Genomic DNA, 14,435 nt, shown 5'->3' with positions numbered 1-14,435 from the left:
GCTTTCTCTTAAAAAACTTTTCTTACTCTTAACCTCCTTTGTTTCTTGGATATTTGGGGACATTCTTTGATATTTGAGGGAATTTGACTCAGCACATCTGACATCTAGCAAGTTGAGAGTTATTTTTCCTCCTCACATTATGAAAGTTTTAAAAATGTACAAAAATAGCCACGCATGGTGGCACACCCCTGTAATCCCAGCACTCAGAAGGCTGAAGCCGGAGGATTGCTGTGAGTTCAAGGCCACCCTGGGCTACATAGTGAGTTTAAGGTGGGCCTGCATTACATAGTGAGACCCTGTCTCAAAAAAAAGTGCAAAAATATGTTAATAGGTAGAAAGTGCTAAGTGAATTTAAAAACTAAGGAAAAAGGCAGTGCAGTGTTACCTGGCCTTTCCTGGTCTTGGTGACCCAAGGAGAAGAATTTGCCTGGACCATCTAAAGACCACACACAAGCCTGAAAGCAGTTTGAAAGGGCAAGAGTTTATTGCGAAGGATAGGCCTACAGTCAAGTCAGGCCACCATAAGAGTGTGAACAACACTGAGTTTCTTTGTTCTGGTTTCTTTTATTTTTCTATACTTCCAGGCTTTGGATATTCACTGCCCTACTCTTACATATTCATGAGTTACCCCTACCCTACTTTCAATTTTGAAGTGTGCATGTATTTTCTCACTGTTGGTCAATAATTAATTTATGCAGTGCCTATGTATGAGGCCGTTAGCAGCTGTTAAAGAAGAGAGGTCACCCCAAGGACGCTCCGGGCAGTCAAGGCTCATGCCCCACCGAGTGGAAAGTCCCTAGTCCTCCTTTGTGCTTAGTTTGCGGTTTCCTCTCCACCTAGGGTCCTTTTCCAAGCGGCTGAGGTCACTTCACACCCTAGTCCACATCGCACTTCCCATCACGGCAGAGAGCAGCTTGTAGCAGTTCAGACAACCTCAGCCACGTGCGGGAAAGCACAGCTGTGGCGCCGCCTACCCTCTCCCACCGTTCACGTCAGACTGCCTACCTATAGCAACGAGCCTCAGCTTCCAGTTCCGTGAAACAGTTTCTGTCAAGGTCTGACATGGTATAAAGTGCCTCGCTTAGGCTGAGGCAGGAGGATCGCTGAGAGTTTGCGGGCAGCCTGGGCTACAAAGTGAGCTCAAGGTCAGCCTGACCTGCATGGCCACAACCTGTCTCAAAAAGACAAAAAAAAAAAAAAAAAAAAAAGTGCCTAGCTCACTAAATGTTTCGCACCATAATCATTGTAATTGTAACTAGTAAGTGTATGGAAATTTAAAAATATGCATCTCCTGCTCTGCTAGGAATGAAATAAAATCGTTCCTTCAGAAAATAAAGGAAAGCAAGCTAAGAGAGAAGAGCGAGGAAAACTGAATATTGGACATGGAAAAAATTTCATTCTGCTTTCTGTGCTCAAAGTATCTGTCTCCGTCATACGGTATTCGCACAGTAACAAGAGACTTGACACCTCGGAACCTGAATGTTCTGACGGAATAACCCAGGGTCGAGGTAGGCGTTCGCTCCGCCCGCCGCAGGACGTGGGCGGGGCGTGGTCACTGTGGCGCGCCCTCGCCCGGGCTTTTCCCGCGGCGCACATACATGACGTAGGCAGCGCGCCAAGATTCTTCCAGCCGCCGTAGACAGGAGATATCTTTCACGTGAGTAAAGTTTCCGCGAGTTGATGGAGACCTTGCTGGAGCAGCCCTTCGTCACCCGTCCCATGTCCGGGCAGGCCTCATCAGTGTCCCCACTAGGCTGAGCTGGGGACAGCTGGGTCCCATGTGCCTGCTGTAGTAGGGGCGTCTTTTCGTCTGCTCCTGCACGCGTTCTCCAGACGCTGGACGTGGGTGACTGAATTTAGCTCCCTTTGTGTCATTTATTCTCAAAAGAAAATTTCTCGATCACCTGCTTTTATTTTGTTTCGTTTTTGTATGTTTGAGATCTGGTCTCGTTCTGGGATTGCAGGCGTGAGCTACCACTCCCAGCCAGTCACCTGCTTTGGGTCAGGCACCATGGTAGTCCATGGGGACGCAGCCCTGGTGCAGACAAACCCTGTACCTCTGGGGCTTGTATTTCACTAGGAGTGATAGGTGAGTTTTAAAATCATTCCGGGAAGACTGGCCTGAAGGGGGAAGGAAGTAAGGGAGTTCTTGCCTGGCGTGGTGGCGCACATCCTGTAATCCTGGCACTCCAGAAGTTGAGGCAGGAGGATCTCGATTTCCGAGACCATGCCTGGACTACAAGGGATGTTCAAGGCCAACATGGACTATATAGTGAGTGCCTGTTTCAACCTTCTCTCATCCAGAAAAAAAAAAGAAGAAGAAAGAATTCAGTACAAAAGTTTAAACTTTCTTGTTTTTAAGTCCCGGGTTCCTCATCACTCCAGTCTAAGACAGGAGGATTGTGAGTTCAAGGCTAACCTAGGCTACAGAGTGAAACCCTGTCACAAATATATATTAAACTGAGCTTGGCCAGGCATAGTGGCACACATCTGTAATCCCCCCCTCCTACGTGGCACTCAGGAGGCTGAGGCAGGAGGATTGTTGTGAGTTCGAGGCCAGCTTGGGCTACAAAGTGAGCTCAAGGCCAGCCTGAACTGCATAGCGAGACCCTGTCTCAAAAAAGACAAAAAAACAAAAAACAACTGGGCTTGGTGGCCTATGTATGTAATCCCCATACATGGGAGGCTGAAGTAAGAGGACCTCTACAAATTTGAGGTCACACTGGACTACATAAAGAGTTCAAGGCTAGCTTGAAGTACTCTGCATAGCTAGACCCTATCTCAGAAACAGCAAGAAGCCAAGGGTGGTGGTACATACCTTTAATCCCAGCACTGGAGAGGCTGAGGCAGGAAGATTGAAAGTTCAGGACCACTGTTTGAACTTAGCAAGACTCTATCTCAAAATAGAAAATAAAATAAGGGCTGAGTCTGTATCTTAGGGCAAAGGCCCAGGGTTCAATCCCCAGTACTGGGAGGGAAAACAAAAAAAGATTTTTTTCTAGTGTGGAATATAGAGCAAAAAAGAAGAAATCAGCTAGTGGTAAATACTACATAAAAAGTTAAAATAGAATGATCTCATAATGGCCCTAAATAAGTGGCTGATTGAGTAAGACTTTTCTGGGAAGGTGAATTTCCCCTGAAAGAGTGAGCCATGCAAATATTAGAGAGGCAAAAAAGCCATCTGGACTGAGTTTAGCAAGTTAGAGGAACAGAAGAGAAGGTAGTGCAGAAAGCTGGGTGTGGTGGCACACACCTGTAATCCCGGCACTCGGAAGGCTGAGGCAGGAGCATTCCTGTGAGTTCGAGGCCAGTCTGGACTACAAAGTGAATTTATTGCCAGCACGAACTGCATAGTGAAACCCTGTCTCAAAAAGACCAAAAAAAAAAAAAAAAAAAAAAGAAGGTAGTGTGATTGATATGTTGGAGGTGAGAGTGGTAAGAGATAGGGGTGGAGAGATGCGGAGTGGCCAGACCAGGTGAGCCAGGGCATTGAGTTGGAATTTTATACCATGTGTGATGGGGAAGCCGTCATCTTTATATTGACATGTGACAGATGGGTTGCGGTTGTGCAAAGGTGGAATCAGGGCTGATCAAGAAGCCAATGCAAGCCAGGTATGTGGCTCATGTCTGTCATCCCAGCACTCTGAGAGGCCAGGGCAGGATTGTAAGTTAAAGCCCAGTCTGGGCAACTGAATGCGATCCTATCTCAAAATTAAGGCAGGGGGCAGGGAACGTAGCCTAGTGCAAGGGCTCAGGAGTTCAGTTCCCAGGACCAAAAATAAATAAATAATAAATATATAAATAAAAGTAAAAGAGGCAGCCAGTGTGTTACTGTGGGTGAGTGGTGGCAGTGGCTGAGACTGGAGTAAGGTAGTAGAGATAGATGAGAGATTTGGAAGACATTTAGAAGTAGATACATTGATGAAATTGGATATAGCAAAGTTGAGGTAAAGAAGAATAAAGGTTGATTCCTATGCATTTGGTTTTGTTTTGCAGGGTAGGGTCTCAAACCCAAGACCTCACCCACGCTGGGCAAGTATTCTAACAGTGAGTTATATCCCCAGCCTCACTCCCATGCTTTGGCTTGAGCACCCGAATGCATAGTGGTGGTGTTTCTTTAGATGGGGAAGTTTAGAGGAGCAGCATATCGGGAGAAACAAGAAATCCAAATTCCTGTTTTGACCAAAATAGACTCTGTCCTGGGTTTATGAGACATCTATGTGGTGATGTCACCTGAGCATTTGAATGTAATAACTGGAGTTGTAGAGAGCATGAGTATTGGGTAAAGTTACAGAATGCTTTAGAAAAATGTTAGCTTGAACCATATGAAAATACCGTTTTCCATCCAAAAAACTGGATGAATGCTGGTAATTTCATTGGTTCAGGTGGGCTGGGGATTTAGCTCAGCGACACAGCGCCTGCCTGGCAAGTGCAAGGTCGTGAGTTCAATTCTCGGTACTGGAGAAAAACAAAAACAAACAAACAAAAAAACAAAAACAAAAACAAAAAGCAAACAAACAAAAAAATCATTGGTTCATTCCACTAGGTAATGTTTATTTGGATGTGAGGGCGATCTGGCTGTGACATCTGTTACCCCATTGATCACCAGGGTTGATTTGGCTGATCTGGCTGGCTAGGCGAGTGTCCCCTTCCTCCCTCAACCTTTCATGTGCATCCCTCCCGAAGCTGCATGCTCTGTCAAAGAGGACAACCACCCCCGATGGAGGAGGACCATTCGTTGGTCAAGGGTATACAAGTAGCTGCCCTCCCCTGCTGGTACCTCCAAACATGCTCTCAAGCTAATATTTATTTATTTGTTTGTTTGTTTGGTTGGTTTTTTGAGACAGAGTCTTGCCATGTAGTTCAGGCTGGTCTTGAACTCACTATGTAGTACAGGCTGGTCTCAAATTTGTAGTGATCTACCTGCCTCAGCTTCCCAAGTACCAGGATTACAAGCATGTGCTTCCATGCCTAGTTCTACTAGGTAATATTTAAAGCCATGGGATTGGAGGAGATCGTTGGAAAAGATGTAGAAAGAAGAGAAATAAGAAAAGATCCTGGACATACATTTATAGGTTGAGAACTGTAGGAGCCAGCACAGGACACTGAGAAAGAACTACAAGGAAGGAGGAATATGGGGGAGGAATACTGGGGAGGAATATGGGAGAGAAATACTGGGGGAGGAATATGGGAGAGGGATATGGGGGAGGAATACTTGGAGATGTCATTAAAGCCAACAGTGGAGCTAGGCATGGTGGCCCATGCCTGGCAGAATTAGGATTTTTTGTTTGGTTTTGTTTCAATGCTAGTGATTAAACCCAGGGCTTTTGCACTGAGCTGCATCCCTAGGACACCTTCTTCTTCCTCCTTTAAAAAAATGTAGGCAGGGGGCTGGGGATTTAGCTCAGTGGCACAGCACCTGCCTGGCGAGCGCAAGGTCATGAGTTCGATTCCCGGTACCATAAAAAAACCAAAAAACACAAAACAAAACAAAACAAAATGTAGGCAGGTCTCTCTAAGGTGCCCAGCCTGGGCTCAAATTTGCAGTCCTTTTGCCTCAGCCTCCCAGGGTACGGGGATTACAAGCATGTACCACCACACCTCCAATAATTAAGTTTTTTGTTTTGTTTAATTTTTAAAGAATTAAGTTTTAGCCAGGCGTGGTGGTGTATCCCTGTAATCCCAGCAGTTAGGAGGCTGGGGCAGGAGGATCATTGTGAATTTGAGGCCAGCCTGGGCTACATAAGCAAGTTAAAGGCCAGCCTGCACTGCATAGCGAGACCAAATCTCAAAAAAAAAATTAAGTTTCATAGCCTAAATTCATTGGAGGTACCTGTGAGTTGTCCAGATATAGATATGAGGTAGTGACTTTGCTCCCTCACACTTCCTTGAGTAGAGGCACTTTCTGTCTGTGTGAGCGTGCCGAATAGATGGTATAGCTTAAAAGCCTTCAGCTCTGCTGAGGAGAGGATGTGTCCTCGAGCACGAGGGTACCAAAGGGAACTTCCCAGAGTTGCAGAGACCTACACTTGTCCTGATGAGTGGAGAGGCTTTGGAGAGGATATGTATTCTGGGGGGAGGCAAAGGAACAGACCAGGCAAGGTAGGTTTTGGTGAGTAAAACCAGGGTCCTCCTGAGAAGCAGTGGTATCAGAAGTTGGAAAGAAGGCCAGGTATGGTAGCGCACACCTGTAATTCCAGCACTTGGGCGGCTGAGCCAGAACAATTGTCAAGAGATCAAGGCCAGACTGAACTACAAAGCAAGACTGTCTCAAAAATACAGAAAAGGAGTGGGGCAGGGATAAAGCTCAGTGGCATAAGTGCTTGCCTGGCAAGCACAAGGTCCTGAGTTTGACTGCCGGTACCAAAAAAAAAAGAACAAGAAGTTGGAGGAGCTGGGTAGGATGGCTCACGCCTGTAACCCCAGCTCTCAGGAGGCTGAGGCAGGAGGATTGTTGTGAGTTTGAGACCAGCATGGGCTACAAAGTGAGCTCAAGGCCAGCCTGAACTGCATAGTGAGACCCTGTCTCAAAAAGAAAAAAGAAAAAAGAAAAAAAAAAAAAGAAAGAAATGGGTGAAGAATACTACTTGTGCACCCTCCTCCTGAATCACTGGTGCCTGCTTTTTAAAAATTTAAGAGCCAGGCCTGGTGGTGTATGCCTGTAATCCTAGCATTCGGGAGGCTGAGGTAGGAGATGGCCATGAGTTCAAGGCCAGCCTGAGCTCCATAGTGAGTTTAAGGGTAGCCTGGGCGAGACCCCATCTCAAAACAGACAGACTTATTTAGAGCCCAGCGTGATGCTGTGTGCATGTAATCCTAGCACTCAGGAGGCTGAGGGTGGGGTGAGTTTGAGGCCAGCCTGGGCTGCACAGTGAGACCCTATCTCAAAAAAAATTGTATATATATGTGTATGTGTTGGCAGTTGAACTCAGAATTTTACACATGCTAAATGTATGTTCCACCACTGACCTACACCCCTAAAGCCCACATTTTACAGAACAAGTTATAATCCCCTTGTTTCTCTAAATGCCTATTTTTCCCCCCTATCCTATCCCTAGTGTCTCAGTTGTCCTAGAAATTTGAGGTCAGTCCTACAGAACAGATGGGCTCTAGTTGATGTTATCTCTTCAGGAATTTAACTTGTCTCTCTAGAACACCTGCAGATGGCCCTCGTACTTCGTTTTTACGTTCGCCCCTCTGGCCACGAGGGGGCAGCGTGTGGACACAGTCTTCGGAAACTGCAAGGGAAACTGCCAGAGCTGGAGAATGTTGAGACCGAGCTGTGCTACAACGTGAACTGGACAGGTTTGGGCCAGGTATTGGGTTCTTGAGGGAGGTGCCCCAGTGCCAGGGCGGTGTCTCGAGTTGTCATTGCCCTGTCTCTGTAGCTGAGACCCTCCCAAGTGCCCAGGAGATGAAGAAGCTAAAGTGGCTGTTTGGCTGCCCCTTGTTCCTGGATGGTGTTGCTCAGGAGTCCTGGCTCCATCCTGGCTCCAGTGACCTGCTGCTGGAGGTCGGGCCCAGGTTTGTGTCTCCGCCTGGCAGCTTGTTCCATGTTTGGGGTGCATCCTCCGTTTCAGACTCTCTGCCGGCGCCTTCTGCTTCCATTCTCTTCCTTTCTCCTATGCTCCTTGCAGATTTGTTTTTCCTTTGTTCCATCCCACTCATCCCCCGGGAAGCTGTGCGTGCCTTCAAAGACTGAGCCAGTTCCCAGCATGTTCTGGGAGTAAAACGACTTGCAGCAGTTGTAACAATCTTGATTCTCAAAGGATGGTTATAGTTTGAGTGACATTCGAAGTCAGGGTTCTTGGCGCCCAGTCTGAGGCTGGCGGCCAGTGGTGAGGGCAGTGATTGGTGGGAGGTTAGTTGGACAGTAGCGGGCAGGATCCCTCTTCCCAGCTGAGGTCTGCCAGGGCTCTCAGGCCCTAACCATCTGGCCTACTCCTCAGGCTGAACTTCTCCACCCCAACATCCACCAACATCGTCTCCGTGTGCCAGGCTGCTGGACTGGTTGCTGTGGACCGTGTGGAGCCGACCCGGCGCTACCGACTCTCGGTGAGGCAGTCGGTGATCAGGATGGCAAATTAGGAGGTTGAGATGGACAGGAGATAAAGAGTTTAGGTCCTAAACTCTAGGGAAATAAGGAGAGAAGCCAGGAAGAGTTCTGGGCTTAGGACTACTCTGTAAGGTTGTGCCAGTCGTTTACACCCTGCAGGCCCCTGGTTGAGTGGTAAATGGGACAGAAATCCAGCCTGTGCTCCCTGCACTAATCTGCACACCACTATGTGGACTTGTGCCTGAAAGGGGAGTCTTTCTGTAGTCTGAACCCGTGCTATTAGGGGCCTGGGGATATAACTCAGTGCTGGAATATTTGCTTAGCCAGTACAAGGCCCTGCGTTCAATACCCACCACCACCACCAAAGAAAAGTTTGCCTGGGGGATGACAGTGGGCTGGCTGGCACTGGATGACTCAGAGGGCCAAGGATGGGCCATAGCTCTTCATTCTTCTGCTATCATTTGTCGTTCCTGTGTGTCTCATCCCCAGTTTGCCTGCCATCCTTCGGCTGAGATGAAGGCTGTGGCCTTGGCTGCCCTGCATGACCGGATGACCGAGCAGCTCTTCCCCCATCCCATCCAGAGCTTCCTCCCTGAGAGTATCCCAGCCCCGCTTAGCGGCCCCATCGACATCCTGGCAGAGGGCCGGTCTGCCCTGGAGAAGGCCAACCAGGAGCTAGGTCAGTGGGGCTCCCTGGGAGAGGAGGAGAGCGGCCAGGAGGAGAGAGCAGGGTGCTTGGACCTGGGATGTGGTGGCCTAAGCCCTGAAGTCAGCTCTTCTGCGCTTTGTCTCCCAGGTCTGGCTCTAGACTCCTGGGACCTGGATTTCTACACTAAGCGTTTCCAGGAGCTGCAGCGGAACCCCAGCACCGTGGAGGCCTTTGACTTGGCTCAGTCCAATAGGTGAGGGGGAATGAGTCCTTCCGGGTGTCTTTGCCCATGGAATTTGGGAGGGAGGACACATGGACTCGCCTTCCATGCTTTCCCTTGCTGGAGGGACCTCCCCGAGTCTGAGGTCCTGGCTTCCCCCTGTCCATCCAGGAGTCTACCTTCAAATGTTGGCTTTATTATCACTTTGGCTCTGTATAATCAGCAGGGACAGAAGGCTTGACAAAGACTTTTGGAACTGTTTTCTTTGTTCTTTTTTTTCCTCGTTTTATTTTTGGGATGTATTTTGATGTGCTAAGTGTAAATTGGCTGTAGCTCTGGTGTTGAATGGTGTCAAGAAGGCATGGCACAGAGGAATGACCCATGATCTGCCCTGTCTCCCCCTCTTTGTATCCCCTTAGTGAGCACAGCCGGCACTGGTTCTTCAAGGGCCAGCTCCACCTGGACGGGAAGAAGCGGGCACACTCCTTGTTTGAGTCCATCATGAGCACTCAGGCAGCCTCAAACGCCAACAATGTCCTCAAGTTCTGTGATAACAGCAGGTCAGCTGTGCCCTGGGTTGGGGCAGGCTCAGGGCCGGGGAAGGAAGGCCCCAGGTGCTGGGTGGGTTGGCACAGATCCCAGGAAGGAAGCAAGGTCCAGAACGGATGTGTCTGCAGTGCAATCCAGGGGAAGGAAGTCCGATTCCTGCAGCCCGAGGACTCTACAAAGCCAAGCTGCTTCCGGCAACAACAGCAGCTGAGACATGTCGTCTTCACAGCAGAGACACACAACTTCCCCACAGGTAGGCTGGTTCCCCCAGGAGAGCTGCATGAAATCAGAGTAGTAGGGTAGGGCAAAAGTTGAGCCTGGGATAAACAGGAAAGCTGGTTGTCCTTATTTCCTGGAAGGCAGAGATGGAATGTGTTTCTGTGGCACCCATGCTTCCCCCTCTCTCTTTGCAGGAGTGTCCCCCTTCAGTGGTGCAACCACAGGCACGGGCGGCCGGATCCGAGATGTCCAGTGCACGGGCCGCGGGGCCCACGTGGTGGCTGGCACTGCTGGCTATTGCTTTGGAAACCTCTTCATCCCAGGTCCCATCACTTTCCTCTCTCCCTCCCTACTGCTGTTTGTGGGTGGTCCTGGCAGGCAGCAGCTTGGATCTCTTAGGTCAAAGGGTCATCAGGATGCCTTTCGCGTAGGAGGGTGGGCTCCAAAGTATGCAGCTTTTCACTGACCACAATCGTAGGCAGTATAGGCCAGAGGGGAGAGAGGCTGCCAGACTAGCTTTGCAGAAACATGGTTTTCTTTAGAAACTAGCATCCACTCAGCCAGAAAATGTGATACTGGGTTGACTAATGGCCACCACTTGCCCCCCAAATCATTTCTTAGGAAGCCTTTTGTCTTCCTGGGCATAGTAGTAAACAGCACACTCTCAGAGGTTGGAAAGAGGAGGATCACAAGTTCAAGCCCAGCCTGGGTAACTCGGTGACCTAGCGAGACCCTGTCTTAAAATATAAAGGGGTGGGTGGGGCTGGGGATTTAGCTCAGCGGCAAAAACGCCTGCCTGGCAAGCGCAAGGTCGTGAGTTCGGTTCCCAGTACCGGAGAAAAAAAAAAAAAAAAAATATATATATATATATATATATATATATATATATATATATATATATATATATATATATATATATAAAGGGGTGGGGTGTAGCTCAGTGGAAAGGCCTTGGGCTCAATCCCTAGTACTACCAAAAAAAAAAAGAAGAAGCCTTAGGGCTGGCACAGTTCAGAGGCAGAGCTGTTATGTAGTATATATGAGGCCCCGGGTTTGATCCCCAGCACTGGGGGGGAAAAGGCGTGAGAAGAAAGAAGGCTGGTGTGGAAGACAGAGAGCAAAGACTGTTAAATTAGCAAGTTCTGCCCTTCTCTAAAATGGAATATTCTGAGCCTGATGTGGCGCATGCCTGTAATTCTAGCACTTGAGAGGCTGAGGCAGGAGGATCGCCGTGAGTTCAAGACAGCCTGGGCTACAGAGCGAGACCCTGTCTCAAAAACAAAACCAAAAAATAAAGTGGAACATTCTAACCACGTAGGTAGGAAGATGCTGGCTGGCTCTTCCATTTCCTGTATTTATGGTCCGTTTAACTCTCTTCTTCCCTCCCAGGCTATAATCTTCCCTGGGAGGATCCAAGCTTCCAGTACCCTGGGAACTTTGCCCGGCCTCTGGAGATTGCCATTGAGGCCAGTAATGGGGCATCTGACTACGGCAACAAGTTTGGGGAGCCAGTCCTAGCTGGTGAGACTGGGAGTGTGGAGGGATAGCAGATACCTAGTTCTAGAGGGGCTTGTGGGTGGGCATGTGGCCCAGGGGCTGTGGGATGAGGCAGGTGCTTGGAACTACATGACTGGTCCCTTGCCCTCTTTCTGATGTCCACATGCCAGGCTTTGCCCGCTCCTTGGGCCTCCAGCTCCCAGATGGCCAGCGGCGTGAGTGGATCAAGCCCATCATGTTCAGTGGGGGCATTGGGTCCATGGAAGCTGAGCATGTGGGGAAGGAGCCCCCAGAGCCAGGTAAGAGTCTGCCATCTTTCCCTTTGTCTGCTCGCATTCTCCCAGTAAGGGCAGCTATCCAGAGGGAGCTGGGAGGGCCTTTCAGTGGTTAGTGTTTAATCTCTGGCTCATGTCTCTCCCCCCAGGACAGGTGCTCAAGGCAGAGCAAGGCTTTATGCCAGCAAGGCAGCCCCAATTGGTGTTGCCTGTCTCCTCCCTTGTTTACTTGTGCCTGGTGGGGGCCCTTGCCCCACCCTTGCTGGTCCCTGCTTCTGAGTCACACTTTGCTAGTCAGTGTTTACTCGGTACCTGCTATGTGCCAGGGACTTCTATCTGCTGGCTTGGTTCAAACAAGCAAACATTTATTGAGTGCCCGTTGTGTGCCGGGCATTATGCTAAGAGCTGTGGGGGAATTGAGATAAAAGCCTTGCTCCCATTTACTGACCAGGAGACCCAGTCATGTGGCTCAAAATTCAAAAGGGGACAAGTTTTGCTGTGAAAACTTCTCCTCTTGCCCTGAGGTAGACCTATTTATTCTTTTTTTAAAAAACACATATACACATTTTTCAAGTAGTCACTTTAATTCACGTACCATAAAATTCATCCCTTCAAAGTGTATAAGTCAGTGTTCTTTTTGTTTTTTAAATTTTTTGTCTGGGGCAGTTTGAAACAGGATTTTACTATGTCGTTCAGGTTGGTCTTGAACTCACTATGTAGTCCAGGCTGGCCTTGAACTCACATTGATCCTGCCTCAGCCTCCCGAGTGCTGAGATTATAGGTGTGCACCCAGCAAGTCAGCGCTTTTTAGTATATTCACAAAGTCATGTATCTATCACCGCTAGTTCCAGAGCATTTCTGTCATCCCAGGAAGAAATTCTATATTCCTTAGCAGTCATTCTTCACCTCACCTGCAGGCTTTGACCACTAATCTACTTTCTGTCTCCATGGATTTGTTTGTTCTGGGCTTTCACGTAAATGGGATCTTCAAATACATGGCTTCTTTTACTTAGCTTTTTTTTTTTTTTCTTTTTTTTTTGGCACGAGCAGTCGAATTCACCGCTTTGTGCTTGCCAGGCAGGGGCTGTGCAATCACATTGTTTCCAAAGCTCATTGACATTGTAACACTGTAGCATGTATGAGCATTTCATTCTCCACTTCCCTCACCACTTTTTTTTTGGCAGTGGGGGTTGTTCAAGGCCTTTCCACCGGGCGACATCCCTACCCCTATCCCTAACCCTTTTTAAATTTTTTATTTTGAGACAGAGTCTCAGTAAGTTGCCAAGTTGCCCAGGCTGAGCTCAAATTTGTAATCTTCCTGCCTCAGTCTCCTATGAGTACTGGGATTATAGAGGTGTGCCACCTCTTTCATTCTTTGTTTTGTTGTTGTTGTTCGATTGCTTGCTTGGTTGGGGTTTTTTGTCTTTTTGAGGCAGGGTCTCGCTATGCAGATCTCACTTTGTAAGCCCAGGCTGGCCTCAAACTCACAGACATCCTGCCTCAGCCTCTGGAGTGCTGGGATTACAGGCGTGTGCCAGCATGCCCAGTTGTCTTTTTTTTTGAAACAGGGTTTCACTGTGTAGTTGGAGTGGTCTTGAACTTACTGTGTAGCCCAGGCTGGCCTTGAACTCAAAGCAGTCCTCTTGCCTTAGCCTCCTGAGGGTTGGGATTACAGGTGTGTGCCACCATGTCTGGCTCATTTCTTTTTAAGGCTGAGTAATGGCTCATTAGATAGATACATCACATTCTATCTATGCTCCCCACAGGTGAACTGCTTTTCTCTTTAGTAATGCTGCTGCAAACATTTACGCCCCTGTCTTTGTATGAACTCACTTCTCGTGTAGAAAACTAAGAAGAAATTCTGGATCGCATGATAACTATGTTCAACTTTGTGAGAAATTTCCAAATTGCTTTCCAAAATTCCGTATCCTCAAAAACACTCATTATCTGTCCGTCTGATTCTAGTCATCATAGTGAATGTGAAGCAGTATCTCATTATGGTTTCAACTTGAATTACTTTTTTTTTTTTTTTTTTTAAGATATTCTCAGGTAGATGTTGTGGCTCTTGCTTGTCATCTCTGGGAAGCTGAGGCAGGAGGATTACAAGTTGGAGTCTAGTTTGGGCAATTTAGTAATTTAGCGAGACCCTGCCTGTTTGTTTGTTTGTTGGGACAGGGTCCCCTATGTAGGTCAAGCTAGCCTTAAACTCACTGTGTAGCCCAGATTGGCCTCAAACTTGCAGCAATCCTCCTGCCTAGTCAAATGACTTTTGACAAGCCGGGGGAAGGTTCAATCCCCAGTGTCACAAAAACAACAAAATACAAGTACCAGATACCAGGTGTGGTAGTACATGCCTGTAATCCCAACCCTTAGGAGCTGAGGTAAAAGGGTAGAAAGTTTGAGGCCAGATTGGACAATACAGAGTTTAAAGCCACCCTATATCATCTAACAGGATCTAGTCTCAAAAACACTACTATTGTGCAGCTCAGTAGTAGATAGAGCATTTACTGGTATGTGCAAGGCCCTGGGTTCAATCTACAACACCAAGTATACACACACACACACACACACACACACACACACACACACACAGAGGCAGTTGGCTGTAAATATGGGAGTCCATCTCTGGATTCATTTCTATCCCACTGACTAATACTTCTGTTCTTAACATTAGTAAGGCTGTGTCTTGATTACGGGAGCATTGTAGTAAAGCAGAAAGTAGGGTGAGGGGTGTAGCTCAGTGCTAGTGTATGTATAACATGCACAAGGCTGTGGGTTTGATTCCTAGTAGTACCAAAACAATCAAACAGATAACTCCAAAATGTGAAAGTAGTAAGACCTCCAGTTTTATTTGTTTATAGTATTGCTTTGACTGTTCTGTCTCTCCCCTTTCCAATGTGAATTTGAAGATCAACTTGTCAGTTTCTGCAGAAGAGGTGGGTAGGTTTGGTTAGGCTTTGTGTTGACCCA

The 14,435-nt window shown here is 47.9% G+C and overlaps 1 protein-coding gene across 5 annotated transcripts in view; it reads left to right on the top strand.

The window, feature by feature from the left end:
- The first annotated feature begins 1,589 nt into the window (after positions 1-1,589).
- The window catches only part of Pfas (phosphoribosylformylglycinamidine synthase), a 20,907-nt gene continuing 8,061 nt past the window's right edge, over positions 1,590-14,435 (top strand). The window contains exons 1-12 of one of the 5 annotated variants that reach the window (XM_005399417.2): positions 1,590-1,657; positions 3,997-4,047; positions 7,153-7,305; positions 7,389-7,524; positions 7,950-8,055; positions 8,546-8,735; positions 8,853-8,958; positions 9,345-9,485; positions 9,603-9,727; positions 9,888-10,016; positions 11,083-11,214; positions 11,361-11,489. In XM_005399417.2, the coding sequence (XP_005399474.1) occupies positions 7,164-7,305; positions 7,389-7,524; positions 7,950-8,055; positions 8,546-8,735; positions 8,853-8,958; positions 9,345-9,485; positions 9,603-9,727; positions 9,888-10,016; positions 11,083-11,214; positions 11,361-11,489 (1,336 nt within the window). In that variant the 5' untranslated portion in view covers positions 1,590-1,657; positions 3,997-4,047; positions 7,153-7,163. The remainder of the gene's footprint in view (positions 1,658-3,996; positions 4,048-7,152; positions 7,306-7,388; positions 7,525-7,949; positions 8,056-8,545; positions 8,736-8,852; positions 8,959-9,344; positions 9,486-9,602; positions 9,728-9,887; positions 10,017-11,082; positions 11,215-11,360; positions 11,490-14,435) is intronic. The other 4 variants (XM_013522184.1, XM_013522183.1, XM_005399420.2 and 1 more) reach the window with 4 other exon arrangements.

Source organism: Chinchilla lanigera, unplaced genomic scaffold (genome assembly GCF_000276665.1).
Source record: "Chinchilla lanigera isolate Chin_1 unplaced genomic scaffold, ChiLan1.0 scaffold00066, whole genome shotgun sequence".
Taxonomy (NCBI): domain Eukaryota; kingdom Metazoa; phylum Chordata; class Mammalia; order Rodentia; family Chinchillidae; genus Chinchilla; species Chinchilla lanigera.
This window is presented reverse-complemented; position numbering and strand designations above follow the sequence as displayed.